The following is a 16,378-nucleotide window of genomic DNA, read 5'->3' as shown; positions in this document are numbered from 1 at the left end:
TTATGTTAACACACACACACACACACACACACACACACACACAAAAACAAACCCCCAAATCCCAAAACTTTCCTCTTCCTTTCCAAATGGACATTCATTTCAGTGTCTAGTAAATGTATTTATGGGAAACATTTCTTTACGTTAATCAGAGAACAGAGCTGTGATTTCTGAAAAAAAAAGCTCTGTTTCCCTTAGGTTTTCTCAGCTTCTCCGTTGCCAGCCTCAGACAAGGTACACGTTATCTGCAATTCTGTGAGCCTCCCTGCATTTCAGTCGCATTGGGGAAAACGCTTTCCCGGCCTTCCAAAGGCAGATAAACGCGATCCACATAACTCCACTTCACTGCAACCTGGGAGCCGCGGATTTCGGGCCCGCGCTGTGACGTCACCGGGCTCGCAGGCCGCGGCGCTGGCCTCAGGCTCGGCTGATTGGCTGGGGCCCATGACGTCACGGGCCGGGGCGGCCCTGGGTTCGGGAGGGCCCAGCTATGCTCAGGGTTAGTTTTTAAAAAGGTGGGGGTGGAACAGGGGAGCTCGCGGAGCGCCCGGTCCCTCCCGACGCGCCAGGTCCCGCCCGATCGCGCCCACCGCCAACCTCGCCCGGCCGCCGCGCCAGCCTCGGGGGCGGCCCGAAACGGGGCGGGAGGAGAGGCGGAGCGGGGAGGAGCCGGGCGCGGCGCCGCGCTGTCCCTGGTCGCCGCCCACCCCGTTACACACAGCATGTAAACAGTCCCCGCCGGGAGGAGCCCCGGGACTGGAGGGAGCCCGCGTCGCCCGGCCCAGCCGCCTGCCCGAGAGCCCACAGAGCTGCGCGCTGCCCGCCCGGGAGGAGGGCGCCCGAGGAGAGGAGGGCGGGCGGCGAAGGGAGCGGGAGGCGGGCGGCGAGTGAGGAGGCTGAGGGAGCAGCGGGCGCGGCGGGCCAGGATGGATTTCCAGCAGCTGGCTGACGTTGCGGAGAAATGGTGTTCCAACACGCCCTTCGAGCTCATCGCCACCGAGGAGACCGAACGCAGGATGGATTTCTACGCCGACCCCGGCGTCTCCTTCTACGTGCTGTGTCCGGACAACGGCTGCGGGGACAATTTTGTGAGTGCCTGGGGGAGGGACCGCCGCAGCGCGCGGGAGTGTGGACTCGCGGCCGCTTCCCTGCGCCCGAGCTCCCTCGCCGCGAGGCGGTGGGGCGGGAGGTGGGGGGGCGTAACCGGCTGACCGCGGCGCACCCAGCTGCTCCGCGCTCCGCCGGGGGAGCCCTCGGGCCCGGCCCGTTGGGGTCAGCGCTCCGGGTGCGTCCGGTAGGCGGCAGGCAGGGGCGTCCTTAGGATCCGGGGAGCCGGGCTAGAGAGGGCTGGTTCCGGGACGCGACCCCACGGCTCGAGCGCTGTGCTCGGCTTGGAGCATCTCCGGGGGTGTTTCAGCCTCGCACCAGTGCGGGCCAGGGCGCGCGGACCCTCCCCTCCCGCAGGATCCGGAGTCGGGAGCTTCCTACACCCAGGCGTCCCGCCCAGGTGAGGAACCCCGTTACCCTCTAAATGCGCAGACGCAACTCCTCGAGTTGTCCCTGCCAGGGAGAACCCGCTCCCGTCCCCCTCCCCCATGTTATTCTCATCGGTGTTTGGACACAAAGCCTATGTCCACACTAGCGATGCCCCATCTCCTGGACCTTCTTTGCGGAATTACACCTCGGATCTTAAAAACGCACTCGCGCGTGCGCATACACACACAAACACACACAGGCACGCCTATCCCCCTTTCCTCTCGTGCTTCCATTGCTTCTCTGTGAGCTTCCAACGGGGTGTGTGGAGCCCGAGAGGTTCTGTCCAGCTGAGGCGGCGGCCTCGGCCCTGCCAAAGCCCTTCGGTTTTTCTAGATGAGGGGGAATTTCTCTTACCCACCCCACTCCCCGCCCTGCCCCAGGCTCGGAGGTACCGGGACCTGGAACTGCGGTGTCCAAAACCTCGACTTTGCATCCTGCGCCCACCTGGGATCTTGGCGCTGGTAGTTTAGGAAGGGGATGTAGAGGGCCGGGGAGTTGGGTTGGGAGGTGCAGAGACTGGGCGAGGATGGCGCTTCATGAAGTGTTTGTAAGGACGAGGAAAAAATAATGGTCCCCAAATGTAAGATGGAGGCGGCTATGGGCTCAGGTTACCAGCCTGAGTCGCCGGCCTGAGCCTGGAGCTGGCGCTGCTGCCGCCCCTGCGGACGGAGGTGGGGCAGCGCCTCGGCGAGGCCTGGCGCTGGCTCCTCAGGTAGGGTGAGACAAAGCTGGGCCGAGGTCCAGGCTGTCGCGCGCCCCTACCACCAACGGGAAGTTCGAGAAAGAGTTAGAGAGACAGCAAGATTGTCTCTCTTGGCCCCAGAGAGATGAAGGCTTCTTGTATGACTTGTCGATAAAGCATGCCCCTCCCACCACCTCCACCCCACCCCACCCCGCAAAGGTGAACAACCCACCTGGCCCCAGCCCTGCGACACTCTAGAAGAGGGATGGCATTGGGGGACAGCCAGATTTGAGTTCTGGCTGTGTGACTCTGGTCAGATGCATTTTAATGTTTTCAGATGCTCAGTGTACACATCCAGAAAATGGGTATAATACCAACTGCCAGGTGATCAAATAGATAAAGCACCTAATAGTCTCCAGTGCACAGCAAGGGCCCCACAAATTTGGGTCAGAGATCTGGGGTTCCCCAGAGTTTAGAACTTGTCTTTTTTTTTTAAATTTTTTTAAAAATTAATTAATTAATTAATTAATTTTTTATTTTTGGCTGTGTTGGGTCTTCGTTTCTGTGCCAGGGCTTTCTCTAGTTGGGGCAAGCGGGGGCCACTCTTCATCACGGTGCGCAGGCCTCTCACTATTGCGGCTTCTCTTGTTGCAGAGCACAGGCTCCAGCCACGCCGGCTCAGTAGTTGTGGTTCACGTGCCTAGTTGCTCCGCGGCATGTGGGATCTTCCCAGACCAGGGCTCGAACCCGTGTCCCGTGCATTGGCAGGCAGATTCTCAACCACTGCGCCACCAGGGACGCCCAGAACTTGTCTCTTTTTTAAGAGCCTCAATTTCTCACCTGTAAAATGAGGTTGATCAGAATGCCTCCATCATAGGTACTTGTGAAGAGCAAGTAAACTATAAGTGTATGTAAGAACACTGTTAACTGTAGTTAAAATAAGTAAATTAGTGTTGTCAGTGGGAGATCATTAAAAAAGGATTTACTCCACTGTAAAAGTGTAAGTAAGCTCCAGTATATAGTATATAGTGGAAAGGGCATCAGGGTCCAAGTAATTGCAGTGTTAGGGTTTGATTAGGAGTCCCTTCTAGCCCTGGGCTTCCTTGGACTGCCAGTGACCTTTCCCCCTCTTTATTGTTCGAGATGGGACAAGAATCACTCATGGTTCTGGATTTTATGGGGGAGAGTTCCACACAGCCTTCTTGCTGGCACTGCAGGAGACATATCCAAAGAGAATAAGTAGGTAGAGAAAAGCAAGGCTATTCTCTTGCCTTGAATATATTTATCAAACCATCATTCAGAAACATTAAGTATATCAGGCCTTTTTCAAGGCCACCCATATTATATTTTAAATGTTTTCCCACCTGTATGAGTAAAGTGCTTGAAAGTATTTCTTTTGAAAGTATTCATTCACTGACAATTAAATGAAATAGATAGGGAAGAAAGATAATGGTGGGGGGGGGGGAGTAGTTCATTGGGTAGACTGGAACTTTTTCAGTTTCTAGAGGCCATAATGGACGAGATGCCAACCACTGGAGTTTTCTTTGCCCAAAACTTCTCCTCTAATCTGTCCCAGGCCAGATTTGTCAAGTGCTGTTTGCCTCTCGCTAAGGGAACTCAGACATGAAATAAATGTCCTACTTCTCTTCTTTTTCTTTTCCCAGAAAAATCTGCTAAACATTAGAAGAAATTTGAGATGAAGGGAATGTAATCTGAAGGATTTAACAATAAGAATATTTACATAGCATTTCTCAATTTACAGAGTGTCTTTATATCATTCATTCATTCATTCAACAGACTTTTATTGAGGGCTCACTCTGCACTTGGCCAGGGCTACCTAGAATGGGGCCATTCTATTCATCTAAGAGGCAGAGTGGTATAATGGTTAGGGGCACAGGCTCTGGGGTCAGGCTACTCGAGTTGCACCCCAGCTCCCCACATCTAACTTTGAGACTTGGGGGAAGTTATTTAACCCCTCTCTGCCATGATTTCCACATCTGTAAAATAGGGATGATATTAATACCTCCCTAGCAGACTTGTTTGGGAAAAGTGCCTAAAGTGGGGGTGATGATATTAGTGGCTCTGGCAGGGTCTCTGCACAGCAGTCCCTCTGGATCTATTTAAAATATAATCCAAGTCATGTTCTCACCACTCCCTACCTCTCCTGAACTGACTTCCCATTATTGCAATAAAACCTAAGCTTTCTTGGCTTCAAGTCCCCACATGATTTGTCTCCTGCCACCTCTATGACCTCATCCTGGACCATTCTTCCCCCTTGCTTACTGTGTTCCTGCCACACTGGCCTTTCTGGTCTTCAGACAAGCCAAGCTCATTCCTGCCTCAGGGCCTTTACGTGTGCTGTTCCCTCTGCCTAAAGTACTCTTCCCCCACATCTTTACATGGCCAGCTCCTTTTTGCCATTGCGGCCTGGGAGAAACCTTCCTGACCACATACTCCCTCCCTCACCCTTTTATTCTTATCATAGCACTCATCAGCACTTGATAGTCCACTGTTTATTTTCTGCCTGCCCCACTAGTCTGTAAGCTTCACGAGAGCTTGTCTTATCACTGTATTGCAGTGCTTGGAACAGTGTCAAACATGTGATAGGCATTCAATCCATGTTTGTAAGAATGAATGACTAACAGTCTAGTGTAGAAGATAGATGTTAAATTTCAAGAGTGACAGCTTCAAAGACAACTACCACTTACGTGCAGTTCACTGTGTGTCAGACTTTGCATATATGAACTCATTTAATCTTAGTAATCTCACAAGCTACTCTGTAATTATCTCCACTTTACAGATGAGAAAAGTGAAGCCCAGCAAGGTTTACTAACTTTCCCACAGCTAATAGATGGTAGAGCAACTTGAACAGTAGCCTTGTAGTGAGTATATAGCACCACAGGAGTGACAACAGGGGACCCAATTCAGACTGTGGGTTCAAGGGCTACTTCTTATTGAGCCTCACAAATATTCTCTAAGGTGGGTATTATTATATCCCCATTTTATAGGTGAGGAAACCGAGGCTAATGAGTTTAAGGGACTCATCCAGGACTATGCCACTAAGAAGTAAGAGAGCCAGGACTCGAGCCAAAGCCCAGGGGGCTGTGCCTTCTGCCATGCAGACTGTACCCCAGGCAGCATCAGGCTGGGGGCTCCAGAGGCCTAGGAACAAGGACTTCTTTCTGTCTGCCCTCTCTTTGGCAGCTCCTGGGTCCCTTGTGCACTCCTTCCCCTTCTTGCTTCACAGGCCATCCCGTCCCTGCAGTCCGTTTCCAAACTGCTGCCCTGATTCAGGTCTCTCCCCATGGACGGCCAAGGAGTTCAGGTCCTGGGATAAAATGCTGCCAGTGCCTTGTGTGTGCTGGAAGTTCAAGGACACAGCTACTCTGCCTGGCTCTTCAGGTGTCATGGGGAAGTGGCCGACAGCACACACAGGCAGTGTGCTCCCCTCTTCTGCCAGCTCAAAAGGTCCTGAGAGCTCGGTCAGGCTTGAGGAATGGGGTGTTGGCAGCCACTAACATGCCAGACAGACAGAGGGGCACGTGCTCCTGGGCATGGCAGCACCAGCTGCTTTCCCTCTTCGCCTAGGCCAGGAGAAAGGAGCTCTCAAAGCTCACTGCCCGGCCCCTCCCTGGTGCCTGGGCGCTGCCGACAGGGAGGGGGGTGCTCCCTTACTGTCCACGACATGTTTGGGTCCACAGTTTTGTAGAGTTTAATCCCTCCTCAATGCAAAAACAAAGGTAGCAGTTGTCATAGTATTGAAGAAACATGTTTTATTTATAGAGGGACTATGTGATTTAATTTTATGTGTGTGCCTATGCCTATGTCTTTCTCTCTCCATTTTCGTCCTAGGCATGTCTCTATTCTTAACTATGTGACTAAATAACAATTTTGTGACTAATAACATTTTGGAGAAAGAAAATACAACTTGTTTGAATGAGATTGCATCATGTTTACATGGTGGTAGAGTGGAAAGAAGGCACTTTCTTATTAAATGTAAACTCTCTTCTCAGTTTCCTCTTCTGTCAAATGGGGATAATCATACCTATATCACATTATTATTTGCAGATTAAATGAGCAATAGTGGTAGACTCTAATGCCTTCCACGGTGGCCATGCATTATTCATACAGAGAGATTATTTCAGGGAAAAAGATATGTCCTTCATCATTCATGGGTGGTAATCCTGAGGAGAGTAAAATTCTGCTAACATAAATTCAAATAGGAGGGAATAAGCACTCATTGGGCCCCTGCCAAATGAGAGGCAGGGTTATCTACAGATTATCTCTTGGAATGTTTATATCCACCCTGTGGGTATTATTATTTTCTGCGACTTACAAAGGAAGGAGCTGAGGCTCAGGTTGAAGGCATGACACCTCTCTTGACATCCTCGCTTTGCCCATTGCTTCCTCTGTGACCACAGACAAGTTGCTTAACCTCTCTGAGCCTCAGTTTCCTCGTTGGTAAAACAGATCAGTGTTTGACACCAAGAGCAGATGGTAGGTGTGGCCAGCCATGCTCTTCCCTGGGCAGAAATACGTTGGCTGGCATGAGATGGCTTGTAGCTCTTACCCTCTTACACCATCTCTTCTGTGGAGAGCAGTCAGTTGTGCGTTAAGCTGCACCAACTTAAAATGCACTCCCCAGTACTGCTGACAGCAGAAAACCCATGCAGTGAGAGTGAGGTCCTTGGCAATGGCCCTTTGACACAGATAACTGAGTCCTGGGAGGGCAACAGGCGTGTTCTTAGCTCCCTTGCCACCCCCAACTCTGCCTAAGCACCAGGAAGTCAAGTGCCATCCCCACAAGTGGTAGAACCGTAGGAGCACACAGACTGTGATCAATAAAATGTTTGCAGGATTGAATTACCTTGATGATCTAATTCCATTTTTGGGTAAGCTGGATGTTCTCATCTATACTACAGAAAACAGGCGCTCATTTTCCTGTTTGCAGATGACATTGTTATAATGTCTTAAGCTGGGCGAGCTTTGATAATAAACTCTGACCCAACTTAAAAACAGAAAGAACGGCCACAGATGGTGTGTGCTGAAATCAGAGTTCTCACTGGGGATTTTCAACTCTAAATGAGCAGGAATCTATAGGCTGCTCAAGGTAGGTACAAGGGGGGCCACTTCACTGCAACCCATGCCATCCTGAAAATTGGAGGTGGTTTTAGTCAGTAATGACATTTAGATTTTTTTTTAATGTAACGCCCACCCTCAAATATGTAGTTGGTCAAAGTTCCACTCTGGTTCTTGTTCTCAGATTGCAGTCCCAGAACCAGCAGCAGAAGCTGGGAACTTGTTGGAAATGCAAATTCTCAGCCCCATTCCCCATCAGAAACTCTGGGGTAGGACCCAACAGTTGTGTTTTAATTAGCCTCCAGGTGATTGTGATGCAAGCTAAAGCTTAAGAACCACCGCTTTCCCCTCCTTAGCGAAGCCTTTTCTTGGCATTTCCCCTATTATGATAGTCCAGGTCTGCGATCTGCCTTGGCTCTAACTACCCTATTGGAAATTCAATACATTCTGTCCCCAGATTTATATTTGCCAGGGAATTACATTGTTCAAAGTCACAGGTTCTCTGACCCCCTGCTATAGTTTTTTCGTGGCCAAAGTGGGTGTTTGGTTACATATGCTTGATATTTTCCAAGTTGAAGGCCTTGTGGCCATGCCCTGTGGTGCAGGACTCTGGGTCTTCAGGTGCCCATTTGTCTTTGTACAAGACTAGACCTCAGATCCTGCTTTCAGTAGCTTCAGCCCAGCCATCGCACGCTCTCTCTGCCTTCCCTTGGTTTTGGAATGGGCCTCTCTATTTTCCTAAGAGGTAACCCTCCTGCCCCTAGTCCCTTTCCTGTTAGTTCTGAAGAGCTGGTCTGTTTTATACGTGGGCACTGCCTCGGGGGCACTGATGGCATGTCTTTCTTTGCATAGCATAGGCCTCTGGAAAGCAGTGGAGGCAAATCTGTGTCCCATCCATGGCAAGTGCCAGGCTTGTTTACCCGGCACTGTTTGTCCTAATCTCACTTGGTTTTACATTATTCTTCTGTTGTTTCCCCTTTGTCTTTATGTTCTCAACTGCAGACTTAATTTTTAGTTCATCTTATCTTATATGCTGACTGCCTTGATTAATTGTAGAAGGGGACAGTTTCAATAAATAAAACTGAATACCTTTTATTATGAGATACAATGGATATGAAACAATTAACATTTAGTAAGTGATGTCTTTTAAGTGGTCGTGTATACCTGGGCCTGTCTTATTCCAACCCCCTGCTCCCTCATGTTATCATTTGGGCAGAGCTTCAGTTAAAACTCTTTTAAACCACAAAACCAACACTACTGGGAATTCAGGATGAGTTAGACAGCCACGGGAAGGAAATTTAGGCACACTGGACATAAGGCCCTTTAGCAGGTGTTAAGTCTTTCTTCAATATATTCATAAATCAACAATTCCAAAAGTGGAGTAATGAAAATTGTGGCATGAATAATCTCCTCATGAGGCTATAGATGCCCTAGAAACACTCAAACTGAATAAACTGATTACCAAGCAGTGGTGGATACTCTGTGATTCTGTTATTGTTTGAGTGATATACTTTCCTTAGTTTACTTTGTAATTTGAAGTACTTTTTAAAAAAAATGTAGTTAAAAAATAGCCATGCAAGGTTTTCATAGATACACCTGCTTCTGAATGAACTATATCCCAAGTTGCCTTGGATAGTGTTCTCAGTGAAGTCACATAGGGTGTCTGATTTAGCCTTGTGGCAGGTGGAAACCCCTACCCCCAATCCTCCTGCAGATGCAAAAGGGGAAATAGGCGACTTATATCCACCATTTATTGAATATCTACTATTTGCCAGCCAGGCACTGTGCCAGGCACTAAATAAACTTTTTACTTTTTCTCTAATCTTCACAACAAGTCTAGGGAAGGCAGGCTTAAAATTTTCCGTTGTGTGGTGCTAGGTGTTAATCCCATCTCTGACTTGGATAAGAATTTGAAATATGCTTGAACTTTTTAAAATTTGAGTTTGAAAATGGGTGCTGAGCTGAACTTATATAAAGTGGGACTTTATTATTTGTCTTGCAGAATCCCCACTAATTAAGAATCAAGTGCAGTAATGGATATAAAAGCACTTTGTACTGTTATGCTTTTGTACAATGCAAGAGACTATTATATAAATGGCATTTCAGAGGCTCAACAACTTTAAGGGCCTCTAATTAATAGGGAATCGTGTTTGAGCTATTCTCTAAGGTTGGAGAATCTAGAAGTTATCTTTATTAGGTCAAGGCGATAGCTGCTCTAGAAGTCTGCTGGAATTAGAGCAGCACGTGTCGGAAATGGACCTTCACATCTATGAAACACAGATAATTGGGTGGTAAAGATGGCATATTAGCACCTTGTTATTCTCTCTTGGATCTGAGCAGTGTTTTAAGTTCTTTCTAGTTCCTGGAGATCCTGCAGTGAGAAAGAAGGAAGTGAAATATGTTTATTGAGTGTTGGGCGTATGACTTTCTGGGGTGATGCTCTAATCATTTGTATTAATAGGAGGGGGCAAGTGCTTGACATGGACCATTTCTCCAAACTGATCTTGTCTCTTGCTGCCTAGTCCCTGCTCCTTGCTCTCATCTGCCAAATATCTTCCTCTCCTCTGCATTTTTTTCACCAACGTTGAGCTGTCACTGCTCAGGCCCTTCTAAACAGCGATTCTTGGTACCTGACTGATAGCCTGATGTCATCCTGGTAGCTCAGTGCCCCCTCCATTGCTCAGATATGCAGGGGCCTTCTGCATCTACATCTCTCAAGCCTGTTTCTTGGACTTATTCCAGATCCTTGAACATTTATGGGAGAAACTAGCCTAGTCTTAAAGATGTGCTAAAATGGATATCCTCATTTGGGGGAAAAAAAAACCACTTGTCTAGCCCTAAGAAAAAATAAAACCTAAATCAGTCTCCTCTTGGTGCGTGTTAACATTGCAAGGTGTTGCTTGGGTACGATGCCCTCTTAAAGCATTTTAAGGGAAGGTGAGGTTTCAGAAAGCCTTTGTTTCCTGGTGACTTAGTGATGACTTTTCTGTGTGTTCTCCTGAATTCATTTCATCTTGAAGTAAATTTACCATCACAGGCTAATCTGGGTAAAGAATATCTCCAAGTAAGCAGTTACAAACTATGCCTAATTAATCCTTCAGCCTTTCTCCTTCCTTTCTCCTTTCTCCTTCCTCCTGTTTTAAAACCACCCATAGCTGGCACCAGAAGGGGGGCGGTGGAAATCATGGGTGGGGGAATATTGATCCCAATGCTGCTTTTACTACGTATGAGCAGATTTGATGGAAAATTGAGCAGGTGAGATTATGGACCAGAAGCATGGGGGGTTTCTGCAGGGTATGCATTTTCTGATCTCCTTCAATGCAAACAAATCAAGAATGACTATATGGATTTTACTCTGGAATGGAGGCCTTCTTCAAATTCACGTAATTAAAGAAAAAAAATCTTCTTGGCTTTGTGTATTTCAAACTGAGTATAATGACTGTGTGTCTTTGTTTTCTCCTTTCCCTTGCCGGCGGGCATGTAGCACGTGTGGAGTGAGAGCGAGGACTGCCTGCCTTTTTTGCAGCTAGCACAGGATTACATCTCCTCCTGCGGCAAGAAGACGCTCCATGAAGTCTTGGAAAAAGTCTTCAAGTCTTTCAGACCTGTAGGTGCCTGCCTGGCTTCTAAAGCCATCTTGTTGTCTCCATTGATTGTGCTTTGAATAACATGGATTGTGGGGAAAGTGGGCAAAACCTGGGGTGACTAATTGTTTTTCTCTTGTCTGCCCTGTGGCTTAAAGATAGCAGCTAGTGGAGGGAGGCTGAGGGCGGAGAGGGAGGGGGAAACGGGATGCAACACAGCTGTTTGTTGCAGGGATGATGGTTATTTCTAGCATCACTTGAGTTAAGAATCTCTGATTGGGTGGGAAGCAAACAGAGCCTTTATGAGACAACTGAGTATTCTGGTTCTCATCCAGTAGACTTAAAACCAAAATGCTTGGAAGTGCTATGGAGGTTCTCTTATGGTAGGAAATTGCCAGAAGGCTATATAAAGGATGTACCTCCATGTTGATGGATATGGAGAAGGAGGAAATTGGATAGTTGTTGTGTTCTTTTCTCTTTTTATGAAGTCTCTTATAGAGAGCTTGCTTTCCCCCAACCCCCTTAGGATTTAGGAATCTGTATGTCTATGGTTAGCTGACAGTTTGTTTCATTATAACTGAAAAACATGTAAAATGAATACTCACCCCTAATTGGAAGACTACTTCTCTATTTTTATTGGAAGAGAAAGTCAGATTACGTGACACGTGCCCCAAGTTCAATTCCCTGCCCACCATAAATACTCTACATGCTCAGGGTTATTTGCTCTAGGATTTCTTTTTTTTTTTTTTTTCTTTTTTCAAATCTTTTAAAATAGTATCTACTTCTTTCCTGGAATTTTCAAACTTGTCTTTTGCTTCTCTGAACATGGTAGGCTTGGCTGCATAAGAGACTGTCAGATATTCCAGTATTTCAAGGTTTGGGAGTCTGTTCTGTCAGCTTTTGTTACCACTGGTTCACCGTCATGGTATCTTGTTTTTTTGCGTGTTGGATTATCTCTGCGTGCTTGAAAATTTGTATATTTGTATTTGCAAATTTATATATAGGGGTATATTGAGGCCTAAGATGATGGTACTTTCCTCCAGAGAGGATTTTTATTTGCTTCTGCCAGGGCTGGAGGGGCCCTGTCAGTCAGAGACCACCCTCAATCAGTTTGAGACTTGTGGTTCTTAGAACTCTCCAGGTGATGGACAGTCAGGTTGCAGGCCTGGTTTATTCTGGTTCATCCTTGTCCTGAGAGCAGCCTCAGTCTGTTCAGGCTGATAGAACAAAATACCATAGACTAGGTGGCTTATAAACAAAAATTTATTTCTCATTGTTCTAGAGGCTGGAAGTCTGAGATTAGAGTGCCAGCAGATCTGGTATCTAGTGAGGGCCCACTTCCTAGACAGATGGCCATCTTTTCACTTGAACTTCACATGGTGGAAGGAGAGAGAGAGAGCCCCAGGGCCTCTTTTATAAGGGCACTAGGCCATTTATAAGGGCTCTACCTTCATGACCTAATCACCTCTCATAGGGCCCACCTTCTAATACCATCACCTCGAAGGTCAGGATTTCAACATATGAATTTGGAGGGGGGAACACAAATACTCAGATCATAGCATAGGCTTTTGGGGTCCTAGCCTAAAGTGAGGATGGTTTATAACAGTTTGCTCCTTTGAAAGGCCCTGGGTTTGACTTTGGTCTCCCTAGCTCTTAGAGTAGGCCAAGAATGCAGTAGAAGTTTCTTCCAGGTCAGCAAATGTCCTTAGGACAAAAGCAGCTTTTTTTGATAGGTTTACCTCTCTGGGTGCTAATTCTCAATGTATTTAAGAAGGCATTTTTCATATTGAATCCAGATTTTTTAGTTCTCTTTGTAAGAGTTTGTCCCGATCACTATCACTTAATCCATAATTATAAAAAGTGGAATTTCAAGTGGCTTTTGTCACTTTATCTGATTTGTATCATTTGTCCAACCAGTTCTTTTTGTTGTTGTTGTTTGTTAATTTTCTAAGCCTGTTTGGCTTATTCAAAATAGATTTTTGACTTAATGATACTGGTCTGTCCCACTTCCATTCATTCAAGATGTATTTACTGAGTACCCAGTAGGCACTTGGCACTCTTTACTGCTCTGTTCCTAGCAGTTGAACTAGACAGATGAAAATCTTAGACCTCACAGAGCTTATATTCTAGTGGCAGAGAGATAAGATAAATGAGTATAACATAAGATAAATGAGTACCGCACATAATGTGTTAGTGACAAGTGCAGAGGAGAAAAAAAACATGAGTCAGGGAAAGGGGGTGAGAAGTGTCAGAGGCACTGACAATTTTGATTAGGGGAGCAGGGAAGGCTTCACTGAGGAGGTAATGTGAGTAAAACTTGAAGTGAGATGTGAACCATGAGGAGAGCTACAGGAAGAGCTTTCCAGGTAGAGAGAACAGCAAATACGACCACAGAGGGAGAGAAAACCAGTGTTCAGAGAACAAGGAGGGGCTGGTGCGGCCTGAGTTGGGGGGGAGGGGAGGAGCATTGAGAGATGAGTCCGAGGAACCTCAGGGGCTTTCAGGTCACGGAAGGACTTGGGCTTTTTCTCCCGTGTGCTGGGGAGCCACTGGGGGTGTTTAAACGCAGGAGGGATCTGCTGAGTAGAGAACAGGCTGTGCGGGGGAGCGTGGGAGCAGGGAGCCCAGTGAGGGGGCTGTTGCTTTCCTCCAGGCGAGGCCATCGGTCTTGGACCAGGATGATCACAGTGAAGGTGGAAGAAAGGGGCTGATTCTGGAGATGCCTGAAGGTAGACCCAACCGGACTTGCTGATGGGTTGGAAGTGTGGTGTGGGAAAAAGAAGGCATGGATGACTCCAGAGGTCCTCATCTACTCAGTGAAGGGAATGGTGTTCCTTGACTGAGGTGGGTGAGGCTGCAGGAGGAAAGTTTGGGGGTGGGACTATCAAGAGCTCGGTTATGGACACGCCAGTGTTTGAAATACCTGTTAGACATCCAACTAGAGATATCAAGGCAAACAAAATTTTTTAAAAAAATTGGTCCCCTCAAATCTCAACCCCCCCAGACTATCTAATTGGCAAATGATACTCACTGTGCAGCTGGTTTCCTCAGGGGGGTTCCACTCATTAGCCTGCCACCTGATTCTCTGTATGTGGCTGTCATCTGGGGTGGCAAGCAACAGACTACCTGCAGAGTGGGCTTACCTGCAGAAGGTGAGCGCCCACCAGGACTCCTTTTGCCATCTTGCTTTACCAAGTCTATGGCTGTATTTCAGCAACCAGGCCGCCACATGTAAATGGAAAAAACTGCAGTCCAAAAAATCCAGATGCACAGCTAAAAGCGATTGACTTGGTTGAATACTTTCTTTCAGATCAAGCTGCTTTGTGTCATGGAGACACACAGATTTCATTTAACGCCGTTGAGCTTCCAGAGTTCATTTCTAAAGCAGAGCCTTCCGCCACAGTGGGCAGGGCTGGTGCTCCCAAGGTGGGGCCTTCACCTGGCACGGCGCCCCCTTTGGTGGGGAAGCTGTCACGTGCTGGGCACTCTGGCTGGGTCTTTTTGCCTTCGGGAGAGGCTGGAGGCCTTCTCAGGACTAGTGAGGGTGAAATGCACACAAGCTTTGGGTTTCTCTCAGTCAGGATGTGCCCCAGATCGGATGAGAAGGGAGTGTTACAGACCCAGGTGAAGGACTGCTGGAGATCGGTGGGGAAGCTTTTACCCTCTCCCTCTCCACTGAAGAGTGTATTTCTTCCCACTGGTATTCATCTGTTTTATATAAAGGAGCTTTGGATTTAGAAATAAGACCCAGGAAAGGGGTTGTAGCTGAAAGTATTTGTTGAAGTAACACATACCCAAATGCTACAAGGTTATCACGCAGGTAAGCTTGAGCACCTCATTCCCTGAAAATTTTTGATAATCTGATCAATCTGTGTAGCTCCTTTTTTGTTTCTAGTTGGGGAAACCACAGAAGGAATATTTTTACCTTCACCTTAGAACAGCCTCATTCATGGCTTTGAATTCTTGCTTTACCTTGGCCAGCCCGTTGCCAGCCCCTACCCTGTGTAGTCTCTCCAGAAAGATAAGGACCTTTCTGTTGACAGCCTTCTGCTGCCTTTTGGGGCATCAGTCAAGCAGGGTCAGTTAACTTTGCTGGAGCCCACGCGTGCCTGCCTGCACGGGCCAGAGAACGGAGTCATCTTCTGGCCATCCTCGGCGATCCTGCCCGCAAGGCTCAGCGTGCCACAGTAGCACTCTCTACCTTTGGACGTTGCAATTTTGTAGACTGTGTGCTTTTCCTCCCCTTTCTGTTTGCCTTCTCCCCCCGTTTCTGTTTGCCTTCCCCCCACTGAAACAATCAATATCACAAAGTCCATGCCCTACCAAAGAAATCTGTTGTTGGATTTGACAAGAAAAAAATAATTATTCTTTTTCTTATTCACCATGTTACTCCTCCTCTTTTTTCTCTATCTCTTCATCACACGATCAACAAAGTGTATGATCATCTGCTATTTGCCAAAGCACCGCCTTGGAGAGTAAGAGGCAGGGCAGGGTGCCTAGTCCTTGCGCTCAAGGAGCTGGCTTTCTGGTAGGAGACAGAGCCGCAAAAACGTACAGAGAAACTCCAGGTTACAAAACCGAGCATTTATTTTGCTCTAGACGCTCTGCTAGGTACAGTGCAAAGGAGTTCCATTCCCTGCTCTGCTTACTCCGATCTGCTGGTTCTCTGGGGAAGTGTTTCCTGACAGGATGTCAGTGAGTGTGCACCGACCACAGGGTGTTGGTTGTGGTCCCTTTACCTAGTTATGCAGAATCAGGTTACTACAGTGATGAGGAACCCAAGCTCTGGGGGCAGGCTGCCTGGATTCAAATCCCAGTTCTGTCACTTGCTGGCTGTGTGACCTCAGGCAAGTTACTTGACCTTGCTGTTTCTCAGTTTTTTCATTTGTAAAAGTAGGAAACAAATGATGATAGTTACCTTAGGATTGCTACGAAGATTAAATGACACGATTCTTGTTGGAGACTTAGTGCAGCGCACGGCACAGAGGATAAGCATTGAGTAAATGCTGGCATTGACACGGACGGGATGGGGACACTCGGCAAAATACTGTTGAGAAGTGAGCTCAGTAGTGAAAGCTTTCATAGGACCCTTAGGTTTTTGATGGAGGAAGAAAACAATTTGCTAAGTGATTTCAACACACGCTTAACAGAAGAGTCTGGCTAAGATAGGGATTTTAAAGGGGCAGTGTTGGGGTATTATTGCCAAAAGTTTATCGACACTGGTTTTGGCGAAATAATAATCATCCATTCAGTACCTGATCCATACAACTCACTGGGTTTGAGGCTAGTGCCACAAGGGGGACGAATGGATGCTCCTGTCCCCCAGAGGGACATACGACTAAAGAGCCTCTGGTGACAGGGTTATGGGTGATATTTATTTTCGCTTCTGAATTTTCTAAATTTTCCATGATGTCACAGAAAACATTTATAATCAGGAACTATGTTGTGTTTTTTTAAAAAAACTGCCTTATCTACTATGTGTCAGAAGGACTGGGAATAT

At 47.3% G+C, this 16,378-nt stretch overlaps 1 protein-coding gene across 1 annotated transcript in view; it reads left to right on the top strand.

Annotated features, from left to right (window-relative positions):
- Positions 1–527: 527 nt before the first annotated feature.
- The window catches only part of MTURN (maturin, neural progenitor differentiation regulator homolog), a 29,779-nt gene continuing 13,928 nt past the window's right edge, over positions 528–16,378 (top strand). The window contains exons 1-2 of the mRNA XM_059933670.1: positions 528–1,085; positions 10,779–10,901. Of these exons, the coding sequence (XP_059789653.1) occupies positions 924–1,085; positions 10,779–10,901 (285 nt within the window). The 5' untranslated portion in view covers positions 528–923. The remainder of the gene's footprint in view (positions 1,086–10,778; positions 10,902–16,378) is intronic.

This window comes from Balaenoptera ricei, chromosome 9 (genome assembly GCF_028023285.1).
Source record: "Balaenoptera ricei isolate mBalRic1 chromosome 9, mBalRic1.hap2, whole genome shotgun sequence".
Classification (NCBI taxonomy): Eukaryota; Metazoa; Chordata; class Mammalia; order Artiodactyla; family Balaenopteridae; genus Balaenoptera; species Balaenoptera ricei.
This window is presented reverse-complemented; position numbering and strand designations above follow the sequence as displayed.